This window comes from Delphinapterus leucas, chromosome 2, assembly GCF_059928025.1.
Source record: "Delphinapterus leucas isolate spDelLeu-1000000601 "Yukka" chromosome 2, BTC_Dleu_Yukka2, whole genome shotgun sequence".
Taxonomy (NCBI): Eukaryota; Metazoa; Chordata; class Mammalia; order Artiodactyla; family Monodontidae; genus Delphinapterus; species Delphinapterus leucas.
Window position 1 is genome coordinate 38464293 of NC_143130.1, and position 22559 is coordinate 38486851.

The window sequence follows — 22559 nt, forward strand, 5'->3', positions numbered from 1 at the left end:
TCAAATATGCTTACCGAAATGCAACTTAGAGAATATCTTGAAAACAGGAAAATATTGCCCATAACCCTACCGTTTAGCCTGGTCTCCATGCAGATACTGACTTACAAAGCTGTAATCACAGGACACTGATAACTCTGTGTCTTTCTTTTCAACTTAATATCAAGCCATAAACATTTTTATGCTACTACATAATCTCCATGTTAGTAACTTTGAACAGCTGCGTACTACCCCACTTGATATACCACTGCCTACTTAACCATTATCCTACTATTGACAAATATATATAAATAAATATGGGTCATTAGGCTGTTCCCACTAACAACTTTTTCTTCCTCTATATAGTACCGTAATAGATAGAGGAATATGCTTTTGCTTAAATTATTTCTTTAGGATACATTTCCAGGAATGAAGCCACTGAGAGTATATAAACATTTTTCTTAATTTTGATATATACTGCTAAGTTGATTTCCCAATGAGTCACCCCAGAGGTTGGCGGACTATGGCCTTCAGGCCAAGTAATGTTTTAATGGAACACAGCCATGCCCATCCATTTTCATATTGTCTGTGGCTGCTTTCACACCAGAACAGAGTTGGGTAGTTGCAACAGAGACCATATAGCCCACGAAGTGTAAACTATTGGGTTGGCCAAAAAGTTCGTTCGTGTTTTTGGTAAGAAAACCCGAACGAACTTTTTGGCCAAACCAATATTTACGACCTGTCCCAGTACAAAAAGAGCTTGCTAACCCTTAGATGATCCTAATGTACGTTCCCATACCGCCTGTACATGGTACCACATTCTAACAGAAATGAATTATGTGGGGTCAGACATTTTCTTCCACAACTTATTTGTAGTAGATGTTCGTGCTAGAAACTGCAAGCTGGCCATCAAAACCCTCTCTTTCCTTCTTCACAGTAATATAATGTGAGGATATGGCTCTCCAGCTAACCTCCCCCCCAACCTTTGCAGCTACCTGTTGTCCTGTGACTAAGCTCTCCCCAGTGGGATGGGAGTGGAAGTGATGTGAACCACCTTTGGCTCATTTCCCTAAGAGGAAATCTCTAGCCCTGGACTTCCATTCTTAATTTCTATCTTGTTTGAACCATTGCTCTCTTGAGTTTCTGTATGACAGTAACTACTATTACCCTAACTACCAAGCAAAAACTGGTACCAGAAGTGGGGTATTGTCATGAAAAAAGCTAAAATTAGTGGCTCTGACTCAGTGGCCAGGTAGTGATGAAAAAGAAACATATAATCGGTGTGAAAGCTGGTGACCCTTGTTAGGGTGTGGAAAAACATATGGTAAAACTTTTGCCTATGATAACTTTCAAAGCATACCACATACCAGGGGCTCTAAAGGAAGGAACTGGAGAAAACAGAATGTTAGTGGATGTTACCTCCCATCCTTGGTACATCTAGCAAAGTATTATACGAAAGAGAAGAACTGCCCAGTTTGCAAGCAAAGATAAAAGAGAAGAGAGAAAAATCAGACGCTGGGTCCCAGCATATTAGAAAAGCTTCTGTACCCCAAGGAGCAGAGGATCAGCAGGTTGTGCTCCAAATCATTCTCAGAGACTTCTCTCAACCCAGTGAAGGCACCTAGTTCCACAGCAAAGATTAATCTAAAAGTATTGCCTTCTCACTCAAGTCTGCTGTTTCAGATGGCCTCGAGGTAGCCTCAATAAGTTAAGAAAGGTTAGACAAGAAAGGAAAGAAGTAAGGCAGTCTTAAGAGCTACATCTAAGAAAGAAACTTGGATGTGATTACCGGCACATGGAACTGCCTGGGAGATACAGATCAGAAGCTATTCCGTTTTTGGAGGCATTGAATTGTGAAAGGAAGTGCAGGTCTAACCTGAAAACATCTGCATCTATTGAAACTCGAAGAACCCTCAAGGCCCCTAAGCAGCAGTAAGCACAATTCTCACAGGAGGCAGGTTTCCAAAGGCCACTTCGGATGTGAAGTGAAGATGTGGAAGCCATGAAGGACTTCTGAGAAGGCAAATCTAGGGGCCTACAGGCTAAAGGACAGGAGCGATTCCTCCTGCCACCTTCCAAGGGTGCAGAACCAGGGTCTAATCTTCTTTCACTGACATAGTCCTTGCCATTCCTGTCCAGCAGAATTCCATCGTTATTATAGACTAGTGGCTGCTTTGGTTTTCCCGATGTAACTAGGTATGGCTGCCCAGCTAGAGGCTGCACTTCCCAACTTGCTTTGCCATGACCTGTGGTCACTGGATCTGAGTTCTCATCCCTGGAATGTGAGTGTGTCACTCCTGCCTCACTGGCTTAAGAGGAAATGTCTAGCCTCGCCTTCTGTTCTTTCTCCCCTTCCTTCTGGCTGGAGTGGCAACAACTAGGACAACTTGGAAGCCACAGGATGATGAAGATGGCAGAGCTACCATCAGCTGTGTCTCCTGAGTGACTCCACGGATGAGAACCACCCATCCTCTTGGAATATCCTCCCTGGATTGTTGCATGAGTGAGAAAATCTTATTTTGTCGAGCATCCGTTGTACTTTGGGTGTCTCTTCTTTTTTAAACAGAAACTAGTGTTACCCTAATACAATACAAAAGAACTTCCCAGAGAACTGTACCTGAGTATCCTCTTGATAATATTTTAATGAAGTCAATTTTATTCAAATAACTTTAAATAAAACTTTACATCAAAATGTAAATTGAAAAGCAGTACTACATGCTATAAAGAGACTGTAACCGTGCGCATAATTATGATGAAAACTAGACAATTTTATTAAATTCAAGGTAGGTACTGTTGCCTGCAGAAGACTTTTAGCCTGAGGTCTATCTTCTCTGTTAAAGCTGGACATAAAAATATTCCAGCACAAAGCTGTAGCTTTATCTCCTTGAAATCAGAATGACTAAAAGAGAATTGAGAAAAAGAATAATTTTCTCATGATGTGATTCAAGGTTCTCCAGCTCTACGTCCACTTAGCACCTAAAGCCATATTGGGTAACAAACAGCAAAGAGATGCAGCCAGTGGGACGTATGACACTGAATGACTTGAAGTTTGCATTAATCCAGCAGACTGAGTGCAAGATCACAGACTTCCTTTCATGTATCGAATCACTAATGATTATAAAATGGGCATGTCTTTAATTCCAAACAATGGATGAACAAGAATGAACACTGTTGGTAGACCATAAATTATGAGGAATATAAGGAATACCTGAAAGATGGAAAGCAGCAGATGGAGGAAATGAAGCTCAAAATGGTTCCCAAAGAGAGATGCAACAAAAGTGGATTTGGAGGATGCCCAAAACTCAGAGTAAGCGGTTTGGGGAGTGGGATGACTGGTTGGCATTCTGGGAAAAGAGCAGCTTGGTAAGTCCTCCCATCCTGGCTTTGTACCAAGTACCTGGGAGCCCAGGCGTCTGCCTCCAGGAAGGAGTATTGCGTGCAGGGACCTGAAACAGTGCCATGAGGAATGTAACCAGACAGACAACTAGAAACCAGTGCACCTCACCTGGCGGAGCATCCCTAATCCCTCAAAACCGTGGAAAATAGGCAGCAGTAATAGATGGCACCATAGGCAAACTAACATGGAATCTCAAATTAACAGTTGTGCACAGAACCAAGAATCATTGTTTATCCATTAATGCTTGGCAAAAATTGAAGTCTAATGACACAGGTATGGGGAAGCATGTATCGCTCCATTCGTGGTAGTGTACCCGTTTTAGCAGGTAATTTGGCAATATCTACGATCACTTAAATGCGTTCACTCTAACTCAGTAATTTCATTTCTAAGAAAGACTTGCCCATCAGCATGTGGAGGCAGAAAAAGGACATTCTTTTTAGCAAGTAACTGGAAACAACCTTAATGTCCATTAATGGGGAAATGGTATATATAATGGAAAACTAGGAAGCCATTAAAAAATAGTGGGATAACATATATACAATGGAATATTAGTCGGCCATGAAAAAGAATGAAATAATGTCATTTGCAGCAACATGGATGGACCTAGAGATTGTCATACTGAGGGAAGTAAGTCAGACAAAGACAAATATCATATGATATCGTGTATATGTGGAACCTAAAAAAAATGGTACAAATGAACTTTTTACAGAATAGAAATAGAGTCACAGATGTAGAAAAAAAACTTATGGTTACCAGGGGGAAGAAGGCGAGGGAGGGATAAAATGGGAGATTGGGTTTGACATATACACACTACTATATATAAAACAGATAACTAACAAGGACCTACTGTATAGCACAGGGAACTCTACTCAGTACTCTGTAATGACCTATATGGGAAAAGAATGTAAAAAACAGTGAATGTATATATATGTATAACTGATTCACTCTGCTATACACCTGAAACTAACACAACATTGTAAATCAACTATACTCCAATAAAAATTTTTAAAAAGTAGTGGGATAGATCTATATGCATGACATGGAAATAACTCCAAGAAATAGTGATACATTTATAAAAGCTAGCCACAGAACAATACATCTAGTATGATCTTGTATTTAAAAAACAGCAAAAAATCTAAAACGGTGTGTATCGTGTATCTATCTATGCACATAAATAGATATGACAGTGTTCATACCAAATTTTTAACAATGGCTACTCTTAGAGAGGGGCTTGGTATGGAGTGGGTGATCATAGGAAACTAGAGCATGATTTATATCACTTGAATTTTATTTTTCTCAGTTTGATCGTTTTATTTAGGAATATATTTGTGCCATTTGTCTAATTAAAAAATGATGCAGCACTTAAGGCAGTGCCTACTATATAGCAGGTGCTCAACATATGCTAATTCAAACTTTTTTAAAATTAGTAAAATATTTGGAAAGTGTTAAAAATGTAAATATAAAGGATAATGTAGCATGATGTTTCTATGGCCAAGGTTTGACACATTAGAAGGCAATAAGTAAAGTGATGGAATTCTTCCTTGATATAAGTACTCGAAACAAGGAAGAAGGAAAAGGGGCATTACTAGGGGGAAAAGGGAATTCGCCAAATAATAAGAGAGAAATCTGAGGTCTCAAGATAATCACACAGAATACGACAATAAGCAGTAAGTAAACGCTTCCAGCAGAGCTGTACCGAAGGGCACACCGCACCCACAGAATGGTCATCTCACCTGTTGTCTTTGCTGAAGAGGTCGTGGATACCCCATTGAGCTCACTAGGACTCCTTTTCATGGGCCGTGGCTTGTATTCTCGTTTGGGGACGTTGGATGCAGCCGATATTCTGTAATACAGATTTGAAGGTCAGTCAGACAGCTGATGAAGAAAGCAAAGCCTCCAAGCCTACGTTTGCTCTGCTGTAATAAGCCTACAAATTTAGGTCCTAGGTGATGGTCGTCAAGGGGGTGATTTTTACACGTTGATTCGTGAGTAGCCCAAAGTGATAGCTTTGATATCCCAAATGTAGTTTTTCAACTCTATGCAGATACACCTCGTTTTATTGCACTTCACAGATATTGCGTTTTTTATAAATTGAAGGTTTGTGGCAATCCTGTGTACTACAGGTGCCATTCTTCCAAAAGCATTTGCTCACTTTGTATCTCTGTCACATTTTGGTAATTCTCAAAATATTTCACACTTTTTCTTTATTATTATATTTGTTGTGGTGATCTGTGATCAGTGATCTTTGATGTTACTCTTGTAATTATTATGGGCCCCACAAACTGCGCCATGTAAGACGGCAATCTTAACTGATAAATGTGTGTGTTCTGACTGCTGCAGCTACCACCTCCAGCTGTTCCCCTATCTCTCTCTCTCTCTCTCTCCTCAGGCCTCCCTATTCCCTAAGACACAACAAAATAGAAATTAGGCCAATTAATAACCCTATAATGGCCTCTAAGTCTTCAAGTGAAAGGGTCTCATATTGCTCACTTTAAATCAAAAGCTAGAAATGATTACGCTGAGTGAGGAAGGGATGTCCAAAGCCAAGAGAGGCCAAAAGCTAGGCTTCTTCACCAAACAGCCAAGTTGTGAAGGCAAAGGAAACGTTCCTGAAGGAAATTAAAAGTGCTACTCCAATGAACACACAAATGGTAAGAAGGTGAAACAGCCTTATTGCTGATATGGAGAAAGTTGTAGTGATCTGGGTAGAAGATCAAACCAGCTACAACATTCCCTTAAGCCAAAGCCTAATCCAGAGCAAGGCCTTAACTCTCTTCAATTCAGCAAAGTCTGAGAGAGGTGAGGAAGCTGCAGAAGAAAAGTTTGAAGCTAGCAGCAGTTGGTTCAGGAGGTTTAAGGAAAGAAGCCATCTCCATAACATAAAAGTGCAAGGTGCTGATGTAGGAGCTGTAGCAAGTTATCCAGAAGATCAAGCTAAGATCATTAATGAAGGTGGTTACACTAAACAACCGATTTTCAATGTAGATGAAACAGCCTTCTATTGGAAGATGCCATCTAGGACTTTCATAGCTAGAGAGGAGAAGTCAATGTCTGGTTTCAAAGCTTCAAAGGACAGGCTGACTCTCTTGTTAGAGGCTAATGCAGCTGGTGGCTTTCAGTTGAAGCCAATGCCCATTTACCATTCTGAAAATCCTAGGGCCCTTAAGAATTATGCTGAATCTACTCTGCCTGTGCTCCAGAAATGGAACAACAAAGCCTGGATGACAGCACATCTGTTCACAGCATGGCTGACTGAATATTTTAAGGCCACTGCTGAGACCTACTGCTCAGAAAAAAAGATTTCCTTTCAAAATATTACTGCTCATTGACAATGCACCTGGTCATCCAAGAGCTCTGATGGAGATGTACAATGAGATCAGTGTTGTTTCATGCCTCCTAACACAACATCCATTCTGCAGCCCATGGATCAAGGAGTGGTGTCGACTTTCAAATCTTATTCTCGAAGAAATACATTTTATAAGGCTCTAGCTGCCATAGATAGTGGTTCCTCTTATGGATCTGGGCAAAGTAAGTTGAAAGCCTTCTGGAAAGGAATCATCAGTCTAAATGCCATTAAGAACATTTATGTTTATGGGAAGAGGTCAGAATATCTATGTCATCAGGAGTTTGGAAGAAGAATTCCAACCCTCATGTATGACTTTGAGGGATTCAAGACATCAGTGGAGGAAGTAACTGCAGATGTGGTGAAAATAGCAAGAGAACTAGAATTAGAAGTGGAGCCTGGAGATGTGACTGAATTATTGCAATCTCACGATAAAATTTTAACAGATGAGGAGTTGCTTCTTATGGATGAGCAAAGAAAGTGGTTTCTTGAGATGGAATCTACTCCTGGTGAAGATGCTGTGAAGACTGTTGGAATGGCAACAAAGGATTTAGAATATTATAAAACTTAGTTGATAAAGCAGCAGCCGGGCTTGAGAGGATTGACTCCAATTTTGAAAAAAGTTCTACTGTGGGTAAAATGCTATCCAATAGCATTGCCTGCTACAGAGAAAACATTTGTGAAAGGGAGAGTCAATCAATGCAGCGAACTTCACTGTTGTCTTCTTTTAGAAGTTGTCGCAGCCTCCCAGCCTTCAGCAGCCACCACCCTGACCAGTCAGCAGCCATTAACATTGAGGCAAGACCCTCCACCAGCAAAAAAGATTAGGACTTGCTGAAGGCTCAGGTGATGGTTAGCTTTTTTTTAGCAATAAAGTATTTTTAAATTAGGGTATATACATTGTTGTTTTTTTTTTAGACACAATGCTATTGCACACTTACCAGACTACAGTTAAGAGTAAACATAACTTTTATATGCACTGGGAAACCAAAAACTCTGTGTGACTCACGTTATTGCAATATTTGCTTTACCGTGGTAGTCTGGAACCAAATTCCCAATCTCTCCTAGGTATGCCTATATTTGTAAAGTATTTGTCTCTCATAAAGTCTCTGAGGCATCTAGCAAGTACCAGGGATGAACTGGCACTCAACAATGCTAGCTTCCTTCTCTTTTTCCTCATATAAAGATAGAATTAAGAAAAGATGCTCATGTGAGCAGTAGATGAACTACCTGCCTACAAAAGTGGATAGTTCAGAGACTGTACACACCTTTTGTCTTCCCTCTATAATTACTGCATTGATTTAAGCAAAAATCTCTCCAAATTTATTCATTATAATCATCCTGTGTAGAACAATTTTCTGTTATCAAACCTGGTAAAAAATTAGGGTAGTTTTTTAACCCAGTATTTTAATTAATAGGTTTACCATGCACACTACATATATCACTAATTTTCAGAAAAGTAGAGAATACACTTATCAGTAAAGTCACAGGGAACCCAGCAATGTTTCTTTGACCATTCAGAGGGTATTTTTGACTCTTTCAGTATCTCTCAGAGTCAATGTTATGAACATGGGCTGGTATTTATGCTGGTGAAGTAAAAACACATCTTTTTCGAGACATTTACATACTATCTGAATATCATCTCACTCCTCTCCACATCCTTAGATGTTGGGGAGGGAGTATATGCCATCCCACCCTCAGCTAAACCCTCATCCAGTCAGCAGTGAAGCCAGGACAGCTCTGTAAGGGCTGAATTCGAAGGCAAGTGAGAAACTTTGGTTGCCCTAAACACAGGTCATGAGTAAGGGCTTGAGTGAAAAGAAAAAGGAGAAAAGCTTCCAGATCCCTTTTCCCAGTTCCCAGTTCTGTCCTATTGGCCAAAGCCATGTATTTATTATCTCAGTGCTATCCCACACCCAACCATGAAAGCCAGCTAAAGAAAATTCAAAACAGAATGGGGCAGTGGGAAGGGGAAGATGGAGAGAAAGAGAGACTGATTTCGATTGATTTTTAACTCTGCAGCCCTAGGCTTACAATGAATGCAAAGGCTCTTACCGCATCTGTAGCTTGCTCTGTAGCTCCTGCAGAATCTCTGTGGACTGTTTGTGATAGTCTAAAGCTGCATCTATAAACACGGCCAACTGGCTGACTTGTTCTACCTGCAGCAGAAGTGGAAAATTACTCCATGGAAGCCAGCGCCTGTGTAATGTTCAGAAAGAGAACAGACCAGCAACAAAGACCCGGCTTTGCAGGGAAGCGCCCTGTCTGCCTGGGTTCTGGTCTATTTCATTTCATTTCATCACGAAGTAATAATCACACAGGTCATGGTATAGAGCTATAAGTGCTGGAAAAACATGTTCAAATTTATTTGTGATTATGAAGTTGATTTAACTCAATAAAAAAAGTCTACTTTTCCAATTAGATGATCTTCTCAGGAGATGTTTATGCTATAAAGTTCATGGATCTGAAAACGGAGAGATAAAGCTTTTCCAATTACAAATGAAGCCAAGGTTTAGTAAATGAACTGCTTCCTTAGCGAAGTGTCTCTACGGGCACTTTCTAGCTAAGTCACATCAAGAAACTAAGTAGAACTTCCCTGGTGGCGCAGTGGTTGAGAGTCCGCCTGCCGATGCAGGGGACACGGGTTTGTGCCCCGGTCCAGGAGGATCCCACATGCCACGGAGCGGCTGGGCCCGTGAGCCATGGCCGCTGAGCCTGCGCGTCGGGAGCCTGTGCTCCGCAACAGGGGAGGCCACAACAGTGAGAGGCCCGCGTACCGCAAAAAAAAAAAAAAAAGAAGAAAGAAAGAAACTAAGTAAGTTAAGCTGTTCTCGGATAAGAAGGGAAGCCAGGAAGCAGGGCACGCACCAGGCCAAGACTTGCCAGCCCCCTATATGTTTTTGTTGCCCCCTATATGTTTTTGTTGCTATCAGCGCAAAATCATTTCCCTGAAAAAAACAGCCCAAAGGAATGAACTAGAAAGACTCTGGCAGCTCTCTTTCCCATGAACCAAGACATTCATGAAATCAGTGACCAAATTACAGTGGACGTAAAAAACTAAAATGAAAAAGTTATGTTACATAAAAAAGCCTGGAAGGCCTGGGGATGCATAATTTGAGGAAGAGCCATCTCCAGTAGGGCACTGGAGCTCCCTTCCCTGCTTCCCTACGTGTTTGAGGGGCTGCTACAGAAAAGAAGGATTCATTAAGCTGATTTCCACAAGCCTCAGAGGCAGCACCACTGGGTTGAGGTGATGGGACAGGGAGGGGGTGGGAGGCAGCGTGAATCCCGTGAACTCCAGAACCAGACAAAGGCACAAATCAAAATCAATCCCCCTCTTTCCTAAGCTTCCCCATAGTCTATGCATCACCTCCTTACTTCGTTTGCTAATCAGCTTAGCGGAAAGTCTGCCTGTTTATTCACCCTTACACCCTCACCCTGCAAAACCAATCATGGACTCCTTTGCCTTCAAAGATCTAAGCTCTTTTCATTTGCTATTATTGACTGTGCTTTAGCTGTCTATACTTTCATTTTCCTTGCCCATGTACACCATTTTAAACAGGGGTTCATGTTCATGTAAGATATACATGGACTTCCGCTTGAGCCGTACTGTGATCAGCGTCTGCAAGATGAAATCCCACTGTATTACATTTATTTTACCACACTCTGTGGCCGGAAGAGCAACAAGCCTAGCCTTAAATTTCCAAAAACTCAATAAACAAAACAAAGACAGCCTGGCCCCTATAAAATCCTAAGGATTTCTTAAGTTTCACCTCTTTGGCTTTTACACGTACTTTTAAATAAGTCCAGCACCACAGCCTAACAGGATCACAGTAGAATCTGCTATGGATTCCTTACAGTGTAAGAGCTGTGTGCTGGTTAAAATCTGCACCACACTTCTCTATCTTTAGTAAAGTTAATTTATATATTAATACCCACTTTGAAATATGCTTGACATCTTATAACTTTTAAGGGAACAGTGAAAGGTAGTTGAATGAATATTCCTTGAAACACACTTGATGTTGGGAGGGGGGATCACCAGCTGCCATCTCTGATGTGGCTAAAATACTAGATTATGTATTCCAGAGAGGCATCTGGATTCACTGGATGGCTGCCTTTGGGAAGGAAATGGATCTTGGGCTCCCTTAAAACCTGGAAGACAACAGCAGTGCTGTACAGCGCCTGCACATAGTAGGTGCTCAATGCAACTGCTGAAGAGGTGGTTATGAAGCTATAAGTCTCTTGTTGACAGTGAAGCCATGTGGTGCCCCAAGTGGATTATCTGCCTTTCCCTGCCAGAAAAATGGAAGCTTCCAGCTGTCCCCAGGCCATGAGCAGTGAGCTGTACGCAGGTGGCCTCTGCTTCCCAAACCCCAATGAGAATTCAATACCTGGACTGGCAGAATCAAGGTTGCAATAAACCCAGGCCTGGCAAGAGTCAAAACCTGTCCAGAAGGTAAAACATTTCTTCCACTGGCCACACCACTCAATTTGGCAAATTCATCTATTGAAGCAGGAAACGTCACCTGGGATGAGAAGAAAAACCTAGTTCCACTGCCACCTGAGACCTGTGCTGCCACTTGGCTGGTGCCGCCTTGAGAGTAAAGTGTGACCTCACACCCCGCAAGGGTTCCCATGACACACACAGTGGAACAGAATTACCAGAGAATTAGCTCCGGTCTCTGAAAGTAAAGTGCACTTGCTGTTACAGATGAGGTCACACCCAGCTCAGACGCCTCAGGTGAGAAACTCATGATGCAAACAGACTTCCCTATGGGGCAGCTAGAGGTGAAGGAGGCAGAGGCCAGACAAAGGCAATGCTCGCTGACAAACGGGCGGGGTGAGGACCATGACGCTACCTGGGAGGTACACGGAACCATGAAACCAGAAGGAGCTTTTGGTAGACAGAAAAGTGGCCCCCAAACACGTCCAAGTCCTATTTCTCCAAATCTGTGAATATATTACTAGATGGCAAGAGGGCCTTTGCAGATGTGATTTATGTAAAGGATCTGGGATTAGGAGATTACCTGCATCATCTGGGTGGGCCCAATATAATTCCAGGGTCCTTTAAGAGGAAGGCGGGAGGGTTAGAGTAAGAAAAGGAGATGCGTCAGTGGAAGCAGAACCAGAGGGAGAGATCTGAAGATGCTTCACTGCTGGCTTTGAGGTGGAGGAAGAGGCTATGAACCAAGGGATGCAGGTGGCCTCTGGAAGTTGGAAAAGACAAAGAAATGGGTTCTTCCCTACAGCCTCCAGGAGGAATTCAGCCCTGCCAATACGTTGATTTTAGGACTTCCAACCTCCAGTCTTCAAGATAATGGATTTGTGTTGTTTTAAGCCACAGATTTGTGATGATTCAGCAGCAATAGGACACTGCCATTTCAGCGCTGCTCTGGCCTATTCTCAAATGAAGCAAAATCTAACAATGGGACTAGCTCTGGTCAGGGACCCCTGTTTATGGGGGATGGGAGTTGTTACCTTGAGACTCATAGGAACCAAACTCATGGTGCTAATGAACCCACTGAGGCTGTTGGAAGTACCTTAGTTCTGGGGATGGGGGCAGAGACTAAGAGCGGGAGAAGTTCCCAAGAGCTGTGGAAAGTGTCCAGGGACACTTGGGTGGGATCTGAGCCACTGGGGGAGCCTGTGGACCAACAGCCATTGAGGAGGCTTGCGGAACTTTGGTTGTACCAAAGGAAGAATGGCTCAAAGGACTACATGGTAAAGGCCTCTAAGATCAACTCTCTGCAACAGGGATATGGAAATTGGGGTGGCAGAGAAGGAGCAGGGCTGTGAAATCTCCTCAGACCCTCCAACAATCAGTTACCAAGGGACTGGTCGGTAGCCAGGTAAATGGGCACAGAGGCACACTCTGAAGACCACGGAGAGAACAGAGAGAACTTGACGTGAATAGGTAATGCCCCGCCCAGATCCTTGGAATATACAGTACACACAGCATGCATGAATGCAGAAATGTGCATCTCCTGGGACCTGGCAAGTTGTCCCCTTTCACAACTGAAATGACGTACTTCCAATGGAGGCCACTTTCGACGTGAATTGTGATAATCCAACTGATTTCTGGCTCTGTCATATCAAAGACTCCACTCTTTTTGGATTCCTCAGAGAAGCTGGAGGAAAATTTCTCAGGAATTTTGCAGTCTGGTCTTAAACAGACGCCTTTTCCAATAAGGCAAAGGCCTTTATTTAGAGTTTCTGAGAAAGTTTGAGTCAGGCCATTAAATTCGTATTAAATTAATAACATGGATAATAATCCTCTACACTCTTATTCTCCACTTTATACTTCTAAAGAATTTCTTGCATGCAGGGGTTCATTTGCCTGACACTGTAAAGGTGAAAGTTACTTTCTAGGGGCATATAGCTGAACAGAGGCAAAACCACAAGCAGGTTTCAGGTCTTTCACTCTGTGTCAGGAGTGCTTTCTTTCTACTAGTCCAATACTTCCTAAGTGCCTTATTCGATACATCACAAGTCCCTTGATATGTCAATAATAAAATAATAATAATAATAGTGGTGTGGAAGAGTGCTATTGTCAAATAAATTTGAGAAACTGCCTTGTGTATCCTCTTGTAGGAATCTCTTGGAGATTAATTTTTCATATATTCATATAAAGACTCTGAAAAGTCTTGTGATAAAGCAAACCTGTTTCATTTTGGTTAACCCAGGCTTTCCCAAACTTATTTGACCATAAAGACATTATTCACGCAACACACACTACATCCCATGGAATGAATTTTGGGAAACACCACTCTAGACCCATGGAAAGAACCCAGGAATCTGGAATCTAGTAATTCCACTTGTTCTGGGAGCCCATGGACAGAGGGAGGGTCCCCAGGCTGGGGATTTGTATCCGGAGAGCTTAGAGAATATTGCAGGTGCCTGGCCTCATCGGTCTGAAATGGCATCTTCTGTGTGATATTTCTGGCCCCTGCCAACGTCAAAGACCTACATTCCATTATGTCGCATCGTGAGGAATAAACTTCTCTGTGAAGACAGGAGAGTGTTAACAGGCCTAGGGGTGATTTAGCATTCCCAAGAAATGGCGGTGGAGACTGGGAACCAACTGCTGAATATCCTGTACCCCCACCTCAGAGCTAACTGTGGGGGGCACAGGGGCCCCTCTCCTAGGGGAGGGCTGCTCTGGGTGCCTCATCCCAGCCTGGCACAGCAGAAAGAACCAGCCCTAGACCTGCCCTTCTGGGCTCCTGGGAAATCTCATGGACCAAAACACCTGCTGGCTTGCATCTGCGTGTAGAATAGGAAGCTACTCAGCTCCGGACAAGAGGTGATGTGATGCTCAAGGGCTCCAATCCAGCACTTACTGACAAGACCCCGAAGGACGACAGCATGGCGCCAAAGGAGACTCTTCTCTTTGATTACCCCAACCCCAACTCTGCCAAAAATAGGTAGAAAAACAGATGCCACTTTCCCTTAGGAATGAATGTTGGAGTAAACAACTCAGGGCCTTCTCACCACCCCTTCCTTCTTTCCACGTGATAGGAGGAGGAGTGATCCGTCTGATTGATGAGATTAGGGGACCCTGACACCCAGGGTGACTGGACCCTGTGCTGGAAAAGCAAGAGGGGCCTGGCCCTGGGGTCTGTATTCTTGAAGAAAGTGGGTTTGTGAAGCAGCTTTTCTGCTCTGCCCACCTCACTCTCCCTGAAGGTGGCTCTAAGGTCTAGACGAGGTCTGGGGTAAGTAGTTGGAGGCCAGTGTGGACCAAGGCCCAAGCTGCCAACTCGATTTTCCAGACAGTCCTGTCCTCTAGGCAGGAGGCTGGTTTGTCATCCTTGTTTGGCTGCCCTGTTTGTCTCTCAGTTGGGAGAATGTAGATGTGAGGACAGATGAACAACCACATCCTAGAAACCTCCAGAAAATCCTAGGAAGAGTTGCATGACCTGCGTTTAGAGACCCGGGAAAGACCAAGCCTGTTAGTTCCGGTTGGAGTTCTCACATCAGACAGATCTCTGGCAGACAGATTTTGTCGGCAGTATCTGGTGAAGCTTTTATCGTGTCTTAGCCAGGGCTATAGGACATGAGGGCTGGAGAAGATACCGCCTGTTGCCTGGAGAGCGAGACTTTGGGGTTTGCATTGTTAGTGCCAGACAGAGTTGGGCAGGTGGCCCCAGAGCTTCAGACACGCCACCTCAGATGGTCTCCCTTCCTTCCCGCTACTCTGCTTTTCACTTTCTCTTTGGAGGGAACACTTGCAAGCCCTCTCCCCAGTCCAGCTTCACTCCTCCTCCTGTGGATGAGATCGAGGAATGTTCATTCATTAGCAGGATGGGTTCTCTGCTCTGCATGGCCAGAGGCCGAGGGTCTCAGCCTGTGTCTGGGTGTGAGAGTCAGGCTGGCTCTGCACCGGGGAGGCTTTTGCCAATGAGGGTGCAATGAGCAGAGACTGCGATCGGGACGTGGGTTGGTCACGCCATCCCCTCCAACACAGGTGACCAGGAGGTCACTGTGTCTTACAGTCACTGGGTGTTCCCACCAGCTGAAAGGGCTTCGCCTTGATTCCAATCTGGTTTTTGTGTCAATTCCTCAATCAGCCAGAACCCAAAAGGATGATCAGCTCTGACAGATACCCCAAACCTGTAACCCACAATGAGATAAGCATGTCCCACTTGTGTTTGGAGAAAGTGCCAGGGCCTCTGCTGCCTGCCACCATGTCCCTGAGGCCACGTGTTTGACAGAGTCTGTCCTCAAGAAGCAGGCATATACCTGGTCTCTAGCAGGTACCAGGTCAGGTGGAATGTCCAATCCATTGGGCAAAGGCAGGGCCTGCAGACCCACTGTGTTTAATCAGGGGAATGAAAGATCCCAGCCATCTTTAGTTCCTGGAAGAAAACCCAGCCATCACCAGCCATGCTGAAGCACAGCTCTTCATTCAGAGCTTCCTCACCATGAAAAAAAGCAGACATGGATACAAAAGTCTGAGTGAAGAAGGATGGACATGAGGTTGGTGACCCAGAGGGAGCAGGAAATCAGGGTTCTGTGAGCTGCAGAGCCACTGGGCCTGGCCTGGTTGCTGGAGAAGGGCCAAGGACAGGCCTGAGGGTTCAAAGCATGCCTCATCCCACCATGTATTGCTTCTTTGTCTTTCCCCCAATAAGTCACACCCACTATTTATCCCCAAGCACCAGGCAGTTTCAGTATTAGCATGTCAGGTCCAAGGGGAACTGGAGAACATTTTCTAGACCTTGCCTCATCAACAGGACTGCCAGACCACCTGGATACGGCCAGACACTGTCATGGGAAAAGACAAGGTTGTCCCTTTCTAGGTCTACTTGCTGTTACCCCGAGAAGAGAAAGAAGGCAGTCTTCTGGAGCTTCCATGATAACTTGTGAGTCTCTTCAACTATAAACCTGGGAGGGGCAAAGGTAAGAGCAGCCTCCCTGTCATAAGTCACTCAGTAAATGGTGGCTTTCGTCACTGTCATCCTCGTCTCACCACCATCAGTCTCCTTCGCACTGCCATTATCTTGAGAATCAGCAACCACAGCACGCAGGGTAACCACTACAGTTGAAAATGGCGCTAGGAAAGGTGGGAAGAGAAAGAGGTGGGGCCTACTTCCAAGGCAGCCTTTGAAAGTCCTCCACCGTTTCATTATTCTGATCTCCTCCCATCTCAGCGGCCAGTTCCCATGGCTGCCAGTGAAAGACGTGGACCCAGGCCCTAAAATGAGGGAGCAGCCCATGCTCCTCAGAGCTCAATGAAGGCACCCCCCACCCACCCCAGGAAACTTTAGGGGAAACACTGCAGTTCATGCCTCTGCAGGGCCAACACCAGGACCTCCGTGGGGCTTGAGTTATAAGCTAGCTGTTACTTCTCCCAGGGTGGCGTGGGCAGGGGTTAACTCATTTGTGACAAGCAGAACACTGTCAACAGATGGACAGATGACTGAGTTCTTATAAGGAAGGGATCATTTCTGATTTTGACTGACACTGAAGGGAAATTGCGGTCTCTTGGGTCAACTGCCAAGACTGAGACAGGCTTCCCTGATGGAGTACTTTGCAATAGCTCATCACAGATCATGAATAAAGGTCATGAATAAAGCGCGTGGGTTAGACAGCATGTCTGACACATGAGATTTAACTTCAGAGCTTAAATCTACCTCTAAAGTACCCAGGACTGGAAGGGCAATGTTTGCTGCAGCCTGATAAGGAATACATGCATCTGATACCTCACACTTCAAAAAATCAAATATGGCAATCCAAGACAAAACCAAACCAAATGGCCTATTGCTAGGGGATAATTTCAAGGAAATTTCTATTTTTAAGGGAAAGCAAACAACAAAGAAAAACAGGGAAACCTGTTATCCCTCTTCCCGTTTCTCATAAGATGTAAAAGAAAAAAAACCTGGTAAGATATTTAAAGGAGAAGCATAATAGAATGCACTTTTTGGTACTGAGGTTTAATGGACATGGGGATTTCACATTGTTTCCTCCAGGGTTAATGTCTCGTCAACAGTGGACATAATTCCCCCACAACACCATGGCAGGTAAAAGGTGCTCAGTACATTTGGTTTGACTTGACTTGAAAGATGCAAGACCTCAATATACCTTTTAATCAATTATTAGAAGTAGAACACAGTGTTGCAGAAAAATAAACCCTCTGACTTGTTCCAACAGGTTTGAAAGTCCAACAAATAGGTCCGAAGCTAATGCTGGGCTGAGGTGGCTCGTGGCATCACAGAAGCTGGACTTAGGGTGGGAACTCCAAACGGGGCAGGTGGCCAAGGGCCCTTCCCATCAGGCAGTAAAAAATGCCAAGTGACTTCTCATTGCCAAGGCAAAGAAGGGTGGCCTTCAGCCCTCACGGTGCCCAACTGGGGGTTACCATCCTCTTTAGTTACATTTAATCTAACTTTACTTGGACAAATAAAATAAGAGCTGGTGACAGGAGTCACGGTACAATAGGATGTTAGCATTTCTGAGGGGTATGTGTCAAGACCTTCACAATCCCCAAGTTCACAAGCACCACTATGGTACAGCTGAAAAACTTAGGTCATGCTTTTATATCCCAAAGGTTCACTATGACAAGCAAAGGCATCAGAGAGCTGGGTGATGAGTGAGGCTCTCCCACTAGCCAAGAGAGCTGCTCCTCCTCAAACATCTGCCTCACTGAGCGCTCTTCACAGTCTTAGCAAAACTGCAAATTACCACATGACTTGGGCTTTCTATTCTCCTGCAAAACCACCAATGCTATGGCCTCAAATACAAAGGTTGGTCTATGATGCACTTCTAAGACAACCCCACCTCCCCAGGGCTAACCTGAGCACATCTCTGAAGCAATTCCAGGATCAACAGGACTTCTCCAGATCTGAGATTTGAGTCAGGACTTGCTGGGTATCTGGAGCTATTTCTTAGGCAGGAGATAATGGTTATGGAAAATTCTGGAAACTGTGTAACAACTAAGGCTCCAGAGCTTCTCAACATGCTGACCCTAGTCATACAGTCAATGTTTTCATTCACATTAAAGTCTCCTGTTTGGTTTAAATACTTACATCATTTTCTAAAAAATTAAACATGCTTCTTTCAGCCAACTCCTTTGACTCTTCAAATTTTTCTACTGCTTGTCTGACTTCTTCATCTGGTATCTTACCTACTCGCTTCTTTTTATAATCGTAATCCAGGCGGCGGCCTTCCAGCTTTTTCAGGTGGTGCTAAGAGACAAAGGGGTCCTTCAGAGAACTGTGATGCTCAAACACAGCACAAAGAAATATTCAGCATTTCTGTGAAAATAGTCATTGCTTTTTCTTGGCATAAATTCTAGGGGGCAGGATCCCACCTTACACTTCTTTTGCATGCACTCATCATCTATTAGAGGCTCCCTTCACTGCCGGTCTACAAGGGATATTTGTGGAATGAATGAATGGGTAGACGGATGGATGGATGGAAGACAGAATGAATGAGTGTCTATATGGAACATAAGGATGCAGTATCAGTATGCAGATTAATTTTCCAAGGTTCTCTATAGGACCCCTCACTTAGGCTCCATTAATGTCCAGATAATTTCCAACCAAATTAACTATACCCAAAAAAAGTATGTTTCTTTTGGTACTATTGTCAACTCCTCACTAATAAGTAGATTATAAAAACACAAATTTCTAGTATCCTCTAGAATACTTATGCATCTTCCATAAAGTTCCCAAACAATTACAGAACAAGTTGAATAAATGCCCTCGATGAATGTGATACAGAGGACAGATACTCACAGGCAACCTCTGAAATGATGGAATTTCTTTTTAAAAATATGATCTCTTTAACAAAGTAAAACAATTATAAATATTAGAGGTGCCCATTCGTGGAATGCAGTGCCTTGTGTGGCAGTAAGTTCCCCATCACAGTTTGTGTTCAAGTAGAGGGATCCCATGTCAGAAATACTATAGAAGGGATAACCGCACAGGGCAAGGGAGTTTATGACCATAACCCCTGGAAAACAGATATTTGATATTGAAAGTGTATGTGAAAACAGATTGTCCCACTGAAGCACGTGGGTAACTTGACTATTCTTTCTAGTGGGAAGCACTGGTTCTAACCTCCATAATGATTGGGTGAAGAGTATATGGGACAAAGAGTCAGGATCATCTGTCTTCTGACACGTTCTTCTGACTCTGGGCAAGTCTCTGAATCCCTCTGTGCCTCCACATATGTGGCTGTAAACGGGCACAACCAGGCTTGGTCTGGCTACGTATGGGTGACGAAACATTTATAGAAGCCCTTTGAGTCCACAAGACCTTTTACAGATATGTCAGTCATGTGTTAAATGAACAGGCTCTCCACTCCAGATGTCCAAGATATATAGAGCACAGCTGAGACTATGAAAAGCCTTCTGAATATTAGACTCTTTAATTCTTGATCATCTATAGGATTTAAGTTTAAATTTATACAGTTTCTCTATCAAACCAGAGTTGAAGAACAAGAGACACCATTTAGAAAATTATTTTTTTGCATAGGGAGAAACATTTAAGGATATGTGTATTTTGTACATTTCTCCCACTCACTGCTCAGGATCCACATTTGTGTCCATGACTAGCTACCCTACTGAACCAGGTCAAGTGGAAGAGCAATGTCATCCAGTGGACTTTCTGTACAGCTTTCTTCAAGGTCAGCAGCACAAGAAGAAATGGCATATTATGTATTTCAGCAAAGGAGGTATTTGGTTCTAAGGTTCTGCATTTGGGAAAGATGTTCTGGCATCCCCACAGCACAGAATGTCTCTTCTCTAGAATCATCTGTTCAATAATAATCTGTGAGCACAAAGGCTGCGCTAGTCATGCAAAAGTGAACAAAACATGCCTCCTTACGCCAAAGCACTTGCTGCCAAACAATAGAAAAAGAGAAGCAGTGATGCTCACAGCACAGGAAGCACAGAAGGAGCACCTGATTAAGCCGGGGAGAGAACAAGAGCTTCCCAAAGGACCGAACATCTGAGTTGAGATCTGCAACGTGAGATGACTTAGCCAGGAGAAGGTGGAAAAGGAGAAAGACAAAGAATAAAAAGAGAGCACAAAGCAAAACATCCCCTGGGGACTGTAAGTAATTCATTGAGGCCAGGCAGAGAGTTCAAGTGGGAAGGGGTGAGCGATCAACCCGCAGAGAGAAGGAGGGGCCAGGAATTAGGGACTACGGTGCTGGATCTTTACCCCCAAAGTCAGTGGGCAGCTACTGGGGGCTTGTACCTTAGGAAGACTCTGGCTGTGGTGTGGAGAGTGGACTGGAGGGGCCGAGATGTGAAGCCGGGAGTCAAGGGCTGCTGTGCTGATGGGTTTAACCGTTAACCCGAAGAAGCCTACAGAGAGAAAGGGGAAGAAGGGAGATTCCGGAGAGAGGATGCCGGATGTGGCAAAGGCCCTGAGGAGATGAGGATAATGGACTCTGGGGTCCAGTGGAGGACTGGCCTGAGGGGAAGAGGGCAATGGAAGTAAGGAGTTGAGGAGGGTGCTGGGGGGAAGGCTGGGTGGGGGGTCGGGTAGCAGAATATCCTGGGAGTTCCTGAACAGTTGCTTTCATTTTTCTTTCAACCTTCCTGAATTCCCCTCCATAGCCTTTGGTTTTGGTGTAAATTCTAAATGCCTATACGGGCATCCAGGACTTTCCATTAGGAAGCTCTGGAATAGGGCCCAAGTATTTGCATTTCTAACATGTGATGCCGATGCTGCTTAGGGACCACACCATGAGAATCTGGGCCTGAAGAAAGGAAAAGGGGACATCCCCAAGGCTTGGGTGACTTCCAAGCTGGTCCAGGCTGCATTCAGATCACTCCTCAAGGCACCACCAGGAAGGTCTTCTGGGCAGCTTCTCCAGGGGGTGCCCAAAGAAGGTCTCGATGCAGCCTGTCCCTCCAGAGTAGAAGTCCCTGGCAGGGTAGAAGTCTCAAGACTGTTTTTGCATATCTGCAAAAGCACCAGCAAGCAAGTGGCATGTGATTACCTACAGGTCCCTGAAAGCTCCCGTGTATGCTCTGGAGGGCCATTTTAACATTTTCCTGATACAAAATGTTGATTCCTAGGTACTGATCTCCTTAAGAAGTAATGGAAAATAACGATCACTAGTGCAACGTATCAAAAGACACAGCTAGGGAGTGTTCTAATTTCATGTAGCTGTCCAGTAATAGCCAGGACATGGAAGCAACCGAAGTGCCCATCGACAGATGAATGGATAAAGAAGATGTGGCACATATATACAATGGAATATTACTCAGCCATGAAAAGAAATGAAATTGAGTTATTTGTAGTGAGGTGGATGGACCTAGAGTCTGTCAAACAGAGTGAAGTAAGTCAGAAAGAGAAAAACAAATACCATATGCTAACACATATATATGGAATCTAAAAAATCAAGTTCTGAAGAACCTAGGGGCAGGACAGGAATAAAGACATAGACATAGAGAATGGACTTGAGGACACAGGGAGGGGGAAGGGTAAGCTGGGATGAAGTGAACGAGTGGCATGGACTTATAAATACTACCAAATGTAAAATAGATAGCTAGTGGGAAGCAGCCGCATAGCACAGGGAGATCAGCTCAGTGCTTTGTGACCACCTAGAGGGGTGGGATAGGGAGGGTGGGAGGGAGATGCAAGAGGGAGGGGATATGGGGATATATGTATATGTATAGCTGATTCACTTTGTTATACAGCAGAAACTAACACATCATTGTACAGCAATTATACTCCAATAAAGATGCTAAAAAAAAAAAGATGCAGCTAGTATGGTATGATTTTGATAATCAAAAATCCAATACACGGAATTCGCTGGCAGTCCGGCGGTTAGGACTCTGTGCTTTCACTGCTGATGGTCCGGGTTCGATCCCTGGTCGGGAAATTAAGATCCCACAAGCCGTGGGGTGTGGCAAAAAAAAAAAAAAAAAGGTATTAAAAAAATAAAGATTGCTTTTAAAAAAATCCAGTACAAAGTTATGCAGTCATTTTGTTATGTGAGAAATGACTGTAGAAATATGTATCTTGAACTTGGCTTCTAGCTGGCTTCAATCAGGTACAAAATCAAGGGCTAATTGATCCTGGGACTCTTTCCCAATGAGCCAGGTAAACATAACTGAGTTATTTTTTTACCACCCACAATAAGATGATGCGTTCACTGAGTTGCTATAGAAATGTTCTAATGATTTTAAATAGTATAACCATCATACTCAATAGCAACAGGCAGATTGACAGCCTAGAAAACTTACCCCAATCTCTTTTAAATCTTTGTCTTGTAGTAACTGAAGTGGATCAATAAAAGTTTGCTTTACATTAATATCAAGAGAGTCTTTCACCTCAGCCATTAGCTTCATGGATTCGCCAACTTCTATCAATGCATTGC

General features: G+C 43.7%; 1 protein-coding gene across 1 annotated transcript in view; it reads right to left on the reverse strand.

The window, feature by feature from the left end:
* Nucleotides 1-22559, reverse strand: part of SH3GL3 (SH3 domain containing GRB2 like 3, endophilin A3) — a 285754-nt gene that overhangs the window by 19607 nt on the left and 243588 nt on the right. Inside the window, exons 5-8 of the mRNA XM_089906713.1 lie at nucleotides 22426-22559; nucleotides 18245-18403; nucleotides 8772-8875; nucleotides 5107-5216 (exon numbers count right to left, since the gene is read on the reverse strand). Of these exons, the coding sequence (XP_089762839.1) occupies nucleotides 5107-5216; nucleotides 8772-8875; nucleotides 18245-18403; nucleotides 22426-22559 (507 nt within the window). The remainder of the gene's footprint in view (nucleotides 1-5106; nucleotides 5217-8771; nucleotides 8876-18244; nucleotides 18404-22425) is intronic.